The sequence below is a fragment of the Neodiprion virginianus genome, chromosome 3 (genome assembly GCF_021901495.1).
Source record: "Neodiprion virginianus isolate iyNeoVirg1 chromosome 3, iyNeoVirg1.1, whole genome shotgun sequence".
Taxonomy (NCBI): domain Eukaryota; kingdom Metazoa; phylum Arthropoda; class Insecta; order Hymenoptera; family Diprionidae; genus Neodiprion; species Neodiprion virginianus.
The window spans coordinates 20620377-20633934 of record NC_060879.1 but is presented as its reverse complement, the minus strand read 5'-3'; the positions used below and the strand labels follow the sequence as shown (position 1 = coordinate 20633934).

The 13558-nt window shown below is 36.6% G+C and overlaps 2 protein-coding genes across 7 annotated transcripts in view; one reads left to right on the top strand and one right to left on the bottom strand.

The window, feature by feature from the left end:
- Nucleotides 1-4231: 4231 nt before the first annotated feature.
- LOC124300771 (sorting nexin-14-like) lies at nucleotides 4232-10734 on the top strand. Of its 2 annotated transcripts, none has more exons than XM_046755145.1 (9): nucleotides 4232-4513; nucleotides 5051-5240; nucleotides 5623-6006; nucleotides 6079-6391; nucleotides 6472-6627; nucleotides 6756-6880; nucleotides 7613-7677; nucleotides 7921-8768; nucleotides 9035-10734. In XM_046755145.1, exons 1-9 carry the CDS (start codon nucleotides 4428-4430, stop codon nucleotides 9451-9453), a joined length of 2586 nt encoding a protein of 861 aa, XP_046611101.1. In that variant the 5' UTR covers nucleotides 4232-4427; the 3' UTR covers nucleotides 9454-10734. The 2 variants fall into 2 exon arrangements, with proteins under 2 accessions (XP_046611101.1, XP_046611100.1); XM_046755144.1 differs by having other exon boundaries at nucleotides 4236-4513; nucleotides 5051-5285.
- The window catches only part of LOC124300774 (facilitated trehalose transporter Tret1-like), a 32560-nt gene continuing 28881 nt past the window's right edge, over nucleotides 9880-13558 (bottom strand). For 3 of the 5 annotated variants that reach the window (XM_046755149.1, XM_046755150.1, XM_046755152.1), the window contains exon 2: nucleotides 9880-12577. In XM_046755149.1, the coding sequence (XP_046611105.1) occupies nucleotides 11090-12577 (1488 nt within the window). In that variant the 3' untranslated portion in view covers nucleotides 9880-11089. Of the gene's footprint in view, nucleotides 12578-12690; nucleotides 13335-13558 lie in introns of those variants that run through there. The other 2 variants (XM_046755151.1, XM_046755153.1) reach the window with 2 other exon arrangements.

Below are 13558 nucleotides of genomic sequence, written 5' to 3'. Positions count from 1 at the left end.
TTCGGCGAATGCGTAGTTGCGTTGTTAGCAAGTTTATTCAGTGGGTTCAAACAGATAGCTTCAGCACAAAAAGTGAGTGGTAGGATCGAGTGTTATTGCGGTGCGGATTTTTGTATTATAAAAGATTAGTGAAGATCTGAATTATGTGAAAAGTGCGTCGCTTCACCAACACATTTGAGATGCTACAAGACTATTACGTTAAAGTGTGGAGCAACCCAGATTCGAGGTAAATACTTGTTTTAATTATTGATTGATAATTCAAGGTGGTACATCTAGAGCTGAACTTTCGTTACGTAACAGGCAATGCATAAATATGAAAATAGATAACAATAATAATTGATTTGAAAACTGAAAAGCCAATTTGCTAAATCAATTCAAGTGTTTCGTTTTGTTTTTCACAGCTTAAGCAGAGGCTTCCGAGTAACTTTTTCATTTCTCGGCAACGTTGGTGAGTTTGCATGTGTTAGGTTATGGGTATTTCCCTGGGATTCCTCTGTCACGTGGCGTGGCGGTAACAATTGTTACACAAATCTTCGATTTCTTAGCTGCATAGTTAGGCTCATTCACGATAGCAACGTGCTTGACTTTCAGTTGAATAATTTTTTTTTCGTAATGCAATTTACCATAGCTTACTTAAAGTTAGACATTTTACACGTTGCTAAAAGTGGAATGAGCATCGCGACAGGTAACCATCGCTTACTCGGCACTCGCGAGATGGAATTGTGTTTCGTAACTGATGTAATAATCTACGTTTGAATTTACCGATGATGCCGTTTAAGTGGTGGGTTCACCTGAGGTTTTGCAAGTATTCAATCATCGACATTATCGTTCAATCGATAAAATTCCAGAGACTGACATAACGTAACGTAATCAATTTGCATATTATATATCATTTTCAATCTTCTAACATCCAACAAGTATTGATCAACTGCAGGCTTAGATCGCTTAAAAAATGCTAATTGGCATATAGGATGTTTTTAATTAATTTTACAAAAGGTTAATGTACCGATAGTCTGCCAACATTTACTAAAATAATAAATGCAATATTAAAGTTGGCGGGATATAACCGCGATACTGTATTCCGAGTAAGCAGACTACGATACAAAAACATTTTGCTCCCAACAGGTAACCAACGAAAATGTAAGTCAGCGACCACGGCGCAAATGATGAAGAATGATGTGTGTTGGAAAAAATGGAGAATCGTTTAGGTCGAATATAGGTAACCGGGTAGGTAGATGGACGTTTTGGGATTCGTCGCGGGGTTTATGCATGAGTGTATGAATCTCTCTTTTCCGTCGGGTGGCTTCGTTGAGAAACAGGCGAGGGTAGGAAGGTCGCGATGTGCCGTGATGTTACTAACTTTTGTAATCCACTGCGTCAAACGATCACAGACCTTTTTTCTCCCAAAAGACTCCGTATTCGAGTCTCGCGACCAATTGTAAGCATTTTAATATTAACAAGATTGAATTCTTTTCATTCATTTCTTGTGACTCTGCAACCATTTTTCGGTCGTTATGCAATTCATTATTTAGTCATTACCGATCGTTATTCCATTCAATTGATCTCTGTGATCGTCTGAGTGGGCAAAACGCATCTCTGGACCATCTATCGCGTTCCGTGGTACGCTAGATGGCGAGAGATGCTGAGCTTGAAGACTTCGCGTCGAAGAGGACCGCCGACCGTCACGCCACACAATAATGCATGCCTTCCAACCTCACTCCTCATTTCAATTCCATTTGTAATCTGAGAACAACAATCCGCATAGCAGTGTATCTGATATCTAAAAGATGCAGATGCGGATTGGGTTTCTACAGAATTTTTGGGACTAGTCCCACATACTAAGAATTTTTTGAAAGTTCGATCTTTTGCGCCTTGTTGCGCGTAGTTGAATCACGAGAATTGGACGCAGCTTCATGCGCGTAAATTGATAATGGAATTCGACACGGTCGATTTTGCAAATAGTATATAAAAAAGTTGCGCACTCACGATGTGCTGATTTTTCAGCTCTTCGGTCAATTTTTAACGAATAATAAAGTTTTCAAGTTTCACGGCGCCTTTTGCGCGTGAACTTGATACCTTTCAGTTATGAAGGCGCTCAACCCGCAGGAACAAAAATCTCAAACCCGATTTCTTAACAATTGCACTGAGACGTATAGAATGTTTAGTCGAAAAGTATAATCACTTCAATAACTCAAAGCAGAAAGAGATGTCGATACCAAAAATTTAGAATGTTTTTTATACATCAATACAATCAATAATTGAAGCAACGAATATTAAAGCGAATGTCATTGTGTTCTTGACCCATTTTTTGTCAGTGTATGAACTTATGTGATTGTGCTAACCATACCTTCGTCTGTTTCGGCTAATCATCCGTTTAGCTGAAGAAGGTGTGTGTTGCCGGACTTTCAGATAATACATTCATAAAACGCGAAAAAAATGATTCATCAATAACTAAACGTTTTACGCATAAGTTGGTTGCCTCGCCACCAATTCTAAAGACCGGTATAGGTATTGTTGGATGTTGAACTTCGTAGGAAGAGTATCGCTTGGAAATTAACGGACCTATATATGTATATTTCGGCAAAATGGACAATCAGCCCACCACTAGAACCCGATGCCGTTCCAATAACTTATTAACGATGCATATTTCTTGGAGGATTACTAAGCAATTACATGAATTTCTAACAAGCTCCTTGCAATTTTAACATGTGTAATGTGACTCATTAACGTTCTACCAATGATTCCTCTTCACTTTGTGAAATTCTTGTTCTACCTAACAAAATTAGTAAATTCTGTTTGCGGAAATCTATAGAAATGCTTTGATAGATAAGAATCTTGTCCTAGAAAAGACCAATGGATTGTTGGAAGCAGACTACTCTTAAAGCTTGCAGAAGGTCTTACCACCTTTCATGTGTATTTTTTTTACAGAGATATCGTAGATAATTGATGAGAATTTGATTATAAAGAATTCGGAAGATCTATCTTTAGGTGATATCAGTCGTTAGTTTCTGATATCCTATGTATGTAGAGTATCATTACACAATTGTATCTTCTGGATAATACTTTTATTACGAGTTACCGGAAAGTGATGAAATTCCGCATAAAATAGTATCGATTTTGTTGGGAATACATATTCTCAAACTCGAAATTCCGAACAATTAATAAGGGTACTGCCATAAACGTATAATAAACTGGATAGATATGGGTAATTATAATCTGGGCCACTTGATAACAAATATCTGAACAATCTTCTGTTTAGGGGTCAGCGGACAGAGTCGCAACCTAACCAGGTAATATGAGTAGAAGTTGAAAGAAGGAACCTTGATTATCTATAAATTATTTTTCTATTGCTTTTGTGGTAATGATTGCCTGAGGTTCATCGGGTTTTGTTACAGCATGGACTAAAACATTAGTAACAATCGAGTTTCACCAATTTCCAAAAAATATTTACGAGTCGTATTTTTGTGTAGAAAGGTCTGGGTTTTCCGCTGCAAATAAACTGCATTTCTAAGAATCCACGGAAGTCTAACGTCAGTTAAGAAATTATTTTTATATATCAGCTGCATCTTCTTTTGGAATGAAGATATGACTGTTGACTGAAGATACATATTATTATTTTCAGTTAACGGTACGAGTTGAGTATTAAACATATGTACAGAAACTACATAAGGTACATATAGGAACAACGATATATCGCCATCCTTTGATTAACTTCTTGGACTGTGTCTCCCATCCTTAGTATCAAGGAAAGGTTTCTAACTCTGTTGACAAAAAACCAGGTGCGTGTTTATTGCGTAGATAACATCATTTTTGTCGATCCGATGAAGTTAGTTAGAGATTAATATTGCTGAATTTGACCCAAATGAATTTGCGTAGTTGAAAAATATACGGCATCTATACGGGGTTTTATGAAAATTTCAGCTGTTCCCGTTTGTCATTCCATAGGCATATGGCTGTATTCCGAAATATACTTCCAGTACCTGCCAGTACTGCCGACCGTGACGTCACGCAGTCAATTGCGGTAGTGAGCTGTCGCGCGATTTCGGAACGCGGTTGCCAGTACTTGCAGTACTGCGAGTATATTTCGGAATACACCCGACATCCGACATCCATAATAACATCCGACTCTGCATTATCTGCGCACACGCGGTGAGCGTTGGTAACAACAGTTTTTGTCATCTTTACGTACCACTTGCTGGATTGAGTTGCGCGTGCATTGTAGGACGCAGAGGGCGCCGCTTCACGATGAATTTATTTTGTCCATTTCCGATTATGAAAAGTCCCATAAGGCTATCAGTCTTTATCATGTGCGAAGTGCTGTCAAAACCAAAACAACAACGTGTTTATTCCATAGTTTATTCACTCAGTTTTAAAAATCGATGTGTTTCACGCACGTATCTGATTAATTCGATAATTGCTTAAGAAAAATGATATTCTTGTCTGGAGATAAGATAGAATGCTCCCTTGCTTTGATTGCGCTAACGTTTGCGGTGTTTTTAGGTGTATTTGACAGGTAATGTTTCAGGTTCAGTAGTTACAAAACTAATGATTATTACGAAGTGTCTATTCGCACTACAGAGTGACCCTTCACGCGACGCTGGATAATTCACACATCAAATGATCATCTGTCCCGAATTTCACGGACAAAAGCGGAGCGTCAGAACAATTATTCTAGGCACGCTTGACTAGAGTGACAAAGTTTAGATTAAGTTTACCTGCTGTTATACCTTCGCTAAAGTTTTAATAAATGATCGTATTCTATCACTTGCCAAAACCACAATACACACTAGCGGTACGAACTACACTGTTGCGGTCTGTCACCTTAAGAGATTGTGTTTCTGAAAAATTCTATTGACATAAAAATTGGTATGCCTTGGAAATTAGTTCGGATAGGCCAATTTCTTTCGATGCATAAATGTGTGGAATATTTAGAGTGTACAGTGTCAGTTCACTTTGTAATGCGAATAGACACAGTATCACAATAATAATCAGTAATTATTTCATTGTTTATGCAGTAAATTTCCAAATCGATTCAATCATATTATTTCAGCATAACATGGATTGCAGCTATCAGTGCTGTGTATTTCATTGGTGTTTTATGGGGCACAAGCTTCTTACAATATGTAGGCTTCAATTTAAAGAAACTCCACTATGTTTCTAACCTGAAAACAGGCAATGATGAGTCTTGTGGTGTCTGTGGGGGTGACGTCTGCAAACGTCATCGGCCGTCAAGAAATTTGGCACGTATCAATGTCCCCAAAGATTTTGACGATGCATTAGAAAATGTAACTATTCTATCATTTGTTAACTTACAAGTAGCGTATCAAACTTTCAGTTTGCAAGCTGACTAGTATCCAAATAAAAAATTTCATTTAGTACTTAATTAAGTAAGTAATTGAACCTCAATGATGTATTAATTAGTTTTTGGGAGTTGAACACGTTTAAAAAGGAAACAATTTATTAGCACTTTCAATGTTCTATAAGAAATCTATAATTATATTCTTTTGTTCATACAACATAATCTTGAGGAGTTGGAGTAATTGTACCACTTCTTAAAATATTCGAGTATTAAATAAGAAAAGAGAAAAATACTATATTCTCACGCATTTTTTTCGTTTTCAGCTCCTGGAGCAGCTACTACAGACATATATCTGTACATGGTATTTAGAATTCTCTTCCGACGAGGCATTTGTACAGCAGTTTCGAACCTGCATTGCAACTGCGGCTGGCAATATTGCTCAAAGACTTTTCCGTGTCGATACAGCAGCAGTAATTTTTGATCATTTGGTACCTATAGCTCTGCAGCATGCTCAGGACTGGAAAGTTTTGGTCAATCGTGCCAAAGCTGAGGGTGGAAATCCTGCAGATTACGTGGCAGATTTTCTGGGGCCCAGAATACATCCTGCGGCATACTCACGTGAAGCAGAACTGAATTATCTCAGAGGCCTGGTCACTACGCTTATGCCGCTTTTGCTACCAACAACGCATCTTTCCATCAATAATAAAGTGATTTTTAATATATAAAAACCTCTCTAAACTAATCATTCGAACACCTACTCAGTTTCATTTATTCCTCAGATTATTTTGAGAGAAATTTTGGCCAACTGGGTTCTTTTGCCTGCAATGGATGCTCTTGCTGATCCGGATAACATTAATACTCTGGTCGTTCTTTCCACTCATCATGAAGGCGAGTTCACCCAAACAGCAGACTCTGTTAATGTTCCGCTCCTACATTCTTGGGCTATGCCTCCTCTCCTTGTCGATAATGTTCCCAATACGCTAAAACCATCACTAGAAGAGATCCTGAACAATCCCCAACTTCTCTATTTATTCATGCAACACATCAAGGAAATCGGACATGTTCATCTCTTACAATTCTGTTTGGACATAGGTTTGTATAGGTCGAATTTTAATTTTCCTATGTAATGCATAATTTTTGCATAAGAAGAATTACAGCCATATTCATTCCAGATGATCTAAGCAAGAGACTATTGAATCCAGATATAACTGTAGAGACCGAGGAGAACTTGTATGCAGTTGCGCAAAATCTCTATTCGTCTTACCTGACACTAGATACTCCCAATTATCTTCACTTGCCTGTTCACATATCAAAAGGATTGCAGAAAAGTAACTATCATCAGCTTATTTCATAAGATTTGTTCTAAGTACTAAATTTATGTGATGCTGATAAGTATTCAAGATGGTAATATGTCATAATATTTTTTTTTCAACCACTTTTTATTACTGATATACAGTTCTGGAAGGAGGACCAAGCAAAATTCAAGAGTTAAGAACTTCGCGACCACTGTATCAGGCTCACCAAGAAGCCCATACCATCTTGGAAATAACGTGTCTGCCTTCTTTCCATCACAGTTATCAAGTAATATTGATTGAGATTACAATATTAAAAAAAAAAAATCATTAAAAACCTACTCATGTTAGTCTTCTCTCACAAACAAAGCTTGTGCATTTCGTTTAATGACCCTTTATCAACTCTCAGTTAAATTCATTCATTCCTGCGTTTCATAAATTACTAATTTTGATGTATGGCTGTTCGAATAATGTTTCAGTTCCAGTCATTGTACACAAGTTTCCTAATTGAACGCTTTGGCTTGTTGACAGTGGGATTTCTTCAGCATTTTAAAAGGCATACCCTATGGTTTACGATTATAGCAATCTTAGTTCAAACTGAACAAATAATTATTCAAATCCAACGTCATTGTCACGAAAACAATCCAAATCTAGAGTATCGACGATATGTTATTGTGGAAGTTAGCAATCCACTTTTAAAGTAATACGATCGCACACAGACAACAATGGTATCGATGACACTATGAAAGAACATATCGAGGATGCAAACTAAGATTGCCAAAACCAAAAACCGTAGAGTATTCCTATCAAAATGCTAAAGATGGCCCACTGCCGACTGGCTGAAAGTTGAATAAAGAAAGTTTTATGTAATAACTGCAACCTAAGAGACAAGTATTTGTATTCCACATCACGCTCATGAAAACAACCTAAATCTATATGGTTTTTTGTCAGTTTCTTAGCCTGCAAACTTAATTTTAATCAGTGAACGATCATAAGTTAATGGAATTACTTCGAATTTCAGATTTACACCTTGTTATGCGGTCAACAGACACCCTCAACTCATCCAAAATCGATGAATCAACACAAGTGAGTAATTATAATTAAATTACATAATAGATAGAATACTTGGCGAATGGCAAATTTTTACATATTGTTACTATGTCTAATATTTGTACACAAAAATTTATATTGATTTCCAGTCATTATTTTTATTTTTTTTTTTGTTTTTTTTTTTAATTACAGCAGTATGACAACTGTTTGTAAAATCATGTAGCTGTCCACTATGTGATTTATTCTCAAAGTAAACGTTTTTTCATTCCATTTTTTCAGTCAAGGGGGACCGGTTGGTATGGGGAGTAGATTTAGCAACCAGATTGGTCGAATCCAACGGGTATTGCGGACCTCTGCAGTTGACGGAGCGCCATATCAACAAGAGAACGTTTATCAAGCCGAAGAGGTTGATTGTACACCGAGACTTCATCCAATTTCAAATTCCTATGAAGATGGAGGAGATCGAGATCTAACTACCTGGCGTGTTACAGTTCCTCATGTCGATGGGGGTGGCGCACAGCCCCTTTATATGATTGCAGTGCATAGTGTAGCACAAGAAAAATCTTGGACTGTGTTAAGGAGGGACATAGATTTTTATTCTCTCAGAACGCGACTTGCTGAATTCCACGGAGATCGAGAATTAAATGATTCCCCTTTACCAGCTCGTAAAAATCAACACCCTTCACTGAACACAAACAGACAAAGATACCAGGATTTCTTACAAAAGCTGCTGGCCAAGCCAAAACTCCGAAGCAGCGAACTGCTACATACTTTTCTCACAGCTCCTAATTTAGAGCCATACTATTCCAGCTATAGTACGCCAGATATTGGATTATTTTATCAAAACGTTGCTCACAAGTTACGGAAAGAGCGTGGGCAGCATTTGGATAAGTTCATGAAAACCTTTCTTTCTTCTATAAATATGAAAGATGAATACGCAGATGTCGGTGTAGAACCGTCTAGTGAACACAGTCTCAGCATTTCACAAAGAAAAGGCCGGGACTTGGTGCATGTTGGACCGTTTGGCAACAACCTTGACCTTCCACCAAAGCTCCAGGATTTCCAATTCGTCTTTACCAATCAGCCACAACACGTAAAAGGGGCATGTTTTTGTATCGTTGAGGCAGGTAAGTGGAAATTTAATTACAGTTTAAGTGTTTTAACAGCACAATGATAATGGATATATGTGTATAAAATATCTTAAACCAACTTTTTTATCTGATTGAATTTCGTATCGTCATAGATATCATAAAGATCAAAAATGTAAGATATTCAACAGATTTATTTGTGTCTGATTGCAGTATATTCAATGTCCAATTGTTATCGTATGTGTTCACAATGTCTTAAAAACACTACAGTTTTCCTTCGCAAATTCTTTTTCCTCTATTTTCAGTCAATAACTTGTTGGAAGTACCTCCGTCGTTGGCTCAAGCTTATTGGCTAGCTGCTTCACTATCCTACCAAAGCTTGGATCCATTAATAAATAAACTGATGAATAAAACGTTGGTGAAACTGTTAAGCAGTGGACGGGCAGCTGTTGTCGTTAAGTTATTGCACACTACAATATTGGGACCGAAATCAAATGATAAAGAATTGTCATCCTTGGGTGATTTCGAGACTAAAAAACTTGAGCAGGCTCAAGCAGGCTTGAGCTCGTTGATCCCTTGGTGGATCATCGGCCTCCATACAACGTGGCATAAATTAATGCGATCGCTTTTGGAACCGCTTCAAAATCCGGCGTTCAACAAACACCTGGCATACTGTCTCCTAGACCAAATAATTGCTGATTTGTTTCCTGAAATATCTTCGTAAATAATAATTGCGAATGATATGTTTTTGATTTTGTTGTACTATTGTTCACAACACTTGCATAACTTTGCCATAAAAAGCCATTTTAAAGATGAAATTCCGGTCATAAGAATACAATATATGTATAAGCATATATATATATATATATATCGTATTTTATAGATGCATATCATATATATCATGATATATACATCAGATATAATTGAATTTATTCATCTCATATCGATTCAATTTTGATCTTAGCTTTTAATGGCTTGTTCTTTGTTTTTTCAACGAGCTTTGATGGATGTCAACGTAAATAAGTTCAACCTTAGACAATCAGTCTGATAGAATTGTTTTCGGATTGATCTTGTCATCCCGAGTGAGAGTTTGAATTAATATGATAATATTGTTGCATTGCACACAATAATCATTGGGTAAACTATGATAAACTCTGTAGGAATGTAGTCATTTTATTCTATGTATACATTTATCATAATCATACTGTTATCATACTTGTCCATTTTATATTATACAGATCATTTAGTTTCGGGTAACATAAATGGTTCATTATAGTGAGTTCTCAAATCTCATAATTTATAATTTGTATATATACTTATCTAATATGTTCATATCGTGCCATAAAGCAAGAGAGTTCTAATATTTCAATATACATATGTATAGTTTAAATAAGATTATAAAACAGAGAATCAGTTTTTACCTAATAACACCTGGTATACTGCCATAGCCCTCAATTTATTTTAAACCTTAGTAAGCACTTGAATCGAGGTGTTTCTCGGATTATTGCTACAATTTTTAGAGTTATTCTAATAAAATATTTTACATCTGTAGAAATAAAACTGCATTGATATGTACAAACTAGAAGCATTTTGCAGTGTAAAAGTTGTTGCAAAAACCAGTCGAAATATTGACTATATATAACAAACTCTGTAGTTGAGTCCAAGAAATGGCTATTTATGTTGATTTTTGTTTTTCTATAAACGTTATATTCACAATTATAATAATCGAGTAGATTGAGACGTAATGTGCATCGGAGTACATATAAAAAATCCTATTCTAAAGGTTCTGTACAAAATTTTATTCCATTTACTAAATTATCTATCCGTTTAGTATTTGTTTGACACTGTGCAACGTTTTTTTCAGAGATATCACAAAGAACAGCGAAGTACTGAGTGTTAAATTGAGTAGGTCTAATAATACAATACAAATCATGATTATCACACGTGCCCGCTTGGACCACGCTTGGCACGTTCAAGTAAATAGAAGATTAAATTTGCCTAGTCAGGTGATAATAAAAATGAATCACTGTTTCCAGCTGAGTATAAGTTGAACTTTGTTAGTTTGATTGTGAGTTTTAAATAGACAGAACTTATTTCACCGAACGAAATTATGTTGCAGAAGTCAACAACTGGTATGCAATGTGACCTATGTTTGCTACTAGTGTTTAGTGCATACTTAACCACTCTGAGCTTAAAATTTGCACGATAATTCTTTAGACCATCGTTAATATTACAAATTAGTTATTGATGTCCTGATATTTACATTAACAGCTCTTTGCACAACCAACTTTATTATTTTGTTTCACACGACACGTTTGAATCGTCATTATTTTGAATATATCATTGAATGACAAAATTTTCTAAGCTTTTACAGGATCGGGAACAGGGACAGACTTTGCTCCTAATTCACGTTGAATCTGTTCTAAAGGCTTCCCTTTTGTTTCGGGCACAATGAAAACAACGAACACTGTACCTATGGCACAAATTACACTGTACATCCAGAATGTAGTGTACGTACCGAATGCCAGTACAAGGTCACTATAAGTTCTTGTCACTATAAATGCCATCATCCAGTTAAAAAAGCAAGCACTACTACCAGCTACACCTTTTATTTGTGGTGAGAATAGCTCTCCAACCATCATAAATGGAAGTGGTCCAAAACCAAGACTACACATGAGGACAAAGAAGCAAACCGATACAAGTGGAAGCCAGTTAATTGATGAAACATCCGCTTCTATGTGCTCCAAGTAATAATACGTACCGAGAGAAAACATACCTATTGTCATTGCTACTATCGAAACAAGAAGCAAAACTCGACGTCCAAGCTTGTCAACAGTTAATAGACTGATGGAAGTCGACAGTACCTGAAGAGCTCCAACAATAATTGTTGACGTGTCTGTGGAAATGCTACCGTTCTTGCCAAAGATACTTCCTGTGTAAAATACAATTGCATTAACACCGCTCAGTTGCTGGAAGAACATCAGGCCATAGGAAATTATCAACCCATTTCTGGCTGCTCTCGACTTTATTGCTTGAATAAAAGAGCCTCTATTTCTCAACTCTTCTGCTAAGACATGTTTTCGTACTTGCAGCTCATGGTCAAGGTCATATTTAGGACCGCGCAGTCTCAGCAAGCTATTTCTGGCATCTTCCTCTCTATTCTTCATTAGAAAGTAAGTCGGACTTTCTGGCATGAATGAAAATATGGTGAAGAATAGCAACGGTACAATTGCAAATGTTATGGAGAGATAGTATATCGGTATGAGGGTACCGAGAGAATATGTTATCAGAACTCCAGAGGTCAACATCAGCTCATAGAATGCTCCCAGAGTACCGCGTATGGAAGGTTCTCCGATCTCTGCTGTGTAAACTGGTACTGCAACGCCAAATCCTCCACCACTCAAACCCAGCAAGAATCTGCCAATACAGAACATCACCACTGATTGAGCCCAGATCACAAGTGCCCAGCCAATGGTATAAGGAACTACTAGAAGCAGCATGCTTCGTTTTCTACCAAATATGTCCATCATTAGACCCATTGGAATGCAAATTGCTGCTGATCCCAAATTTGATATTGAACCGATCCAAGAAAACTCTGAGCTGCTTATCGTAATGTTGTACTGTTCTGCCAATTTCTCCCCTGAGTCACCACCTGATGTCGACCATCCCAAAACTCCACCAAAAGCAAGAGCTCCGATGGTAGCAGAGAGTGCAGCGGCGTATTGAGGAAGCTGTTTTCCTCGGACAGCCGAAGCATCGTTTGACACAAGTGTCAGCTGTGAAATACCTATATTCTTTTCCCCCATCGTGTCCTGGCTCGACTGCAGCAGCGGCGTCCACTCTGTCACCTGCAAGGTAAGGAATACAGTTATTCATTGTTTCTAAATATATTTATGTTTGGATTATGTATTTCCAATTTCCTGCAATTCAGTTACAGGGTGGGAAATATTGTGTTAAATACCTGGAATTTTAAATTCAATGTTCAACACATCTATTTAATTCGTATATTACGTATAATTCCACTTTTATTATGCTATATTCAATATTTTACATTTTTAATTTTTGCAGTTCGATCAGTCTGAATTGGCACTTCGAGTATGACTGAACATAGAATTTAAATTTTCTCTAACATCGTTGGTATGTACTCTCACGTGACTGGTTGCATCACGCTTGTGCTTAAATTGTTCGCTTTCAATATATTTTTTAACGAACGTTTGGTGTATTCAAGTGTACGTCACACCATTAAGCTTTGAAAACATCTCTTATGCTTCAGCATACATTATACATATGAAAAATAGATTATTTAACTGTTTTATTGTAACAAAGAAATGGCGAGGATAATACAATCTTGAATTATTAATTTTTTACGCGATACAACAATGTTTTCAGCTGCACCTCATTAGCATTAACAAGTAACTGTTGTTATTCTTGTTTATTGAAAAGCCGTAGCGAAATATCATAGAACATGTACCTTCAAAACAGATGTGAAATAAAATGTCTTGCGTTCTAAAGGACAAAGAAAACAAGGTTGCTTCAGTTTATCAACTACACTGTTCACAGAGAACGAATTAATACTGAGACGCAGAATTTGTAATGCCATGAATTTATATTGGTTGACAAGATTTTCAGAATTTTATTTGTGCTAATCTTATCTCATGGATTTGAAGTTTAATTGGTAGTTCTTAGATAGAAAGATGGTTTAGCAAGATACTGTACAAATATATAACGAGAAGATGGTTAGAGAACAAATTTACCAAGAATAATTTATTCAAAATATTAGATCAATGAATACATAATATTACAGACATCTTCACACTTTTTATCATACA

Bases quoted from the DNA above. Each gene is read 5' to 3' on its own strand.
- LOC124300771 (XM_046755144.1), top strand. From the start codon at position 4,428: ATGATATTCTTGTCTGGAGATAAGATAGAATGCTCCCTTGCTTTGATT. The intron at 4,514-5,050 runs GTAATGTTTCAG...ATATTATTTCAG, and splicing joins TTTTTAGGTGTATTTGACAG to CATAACATGGATTGCAGCTA. The intron at 6,007-6,078 runs GTGATTTTTAAT...TTTATTCCTCAG, and splicing joins ATCTTTCCATCAATAATAAA to ATTATTTTGAGAGAAATTTT.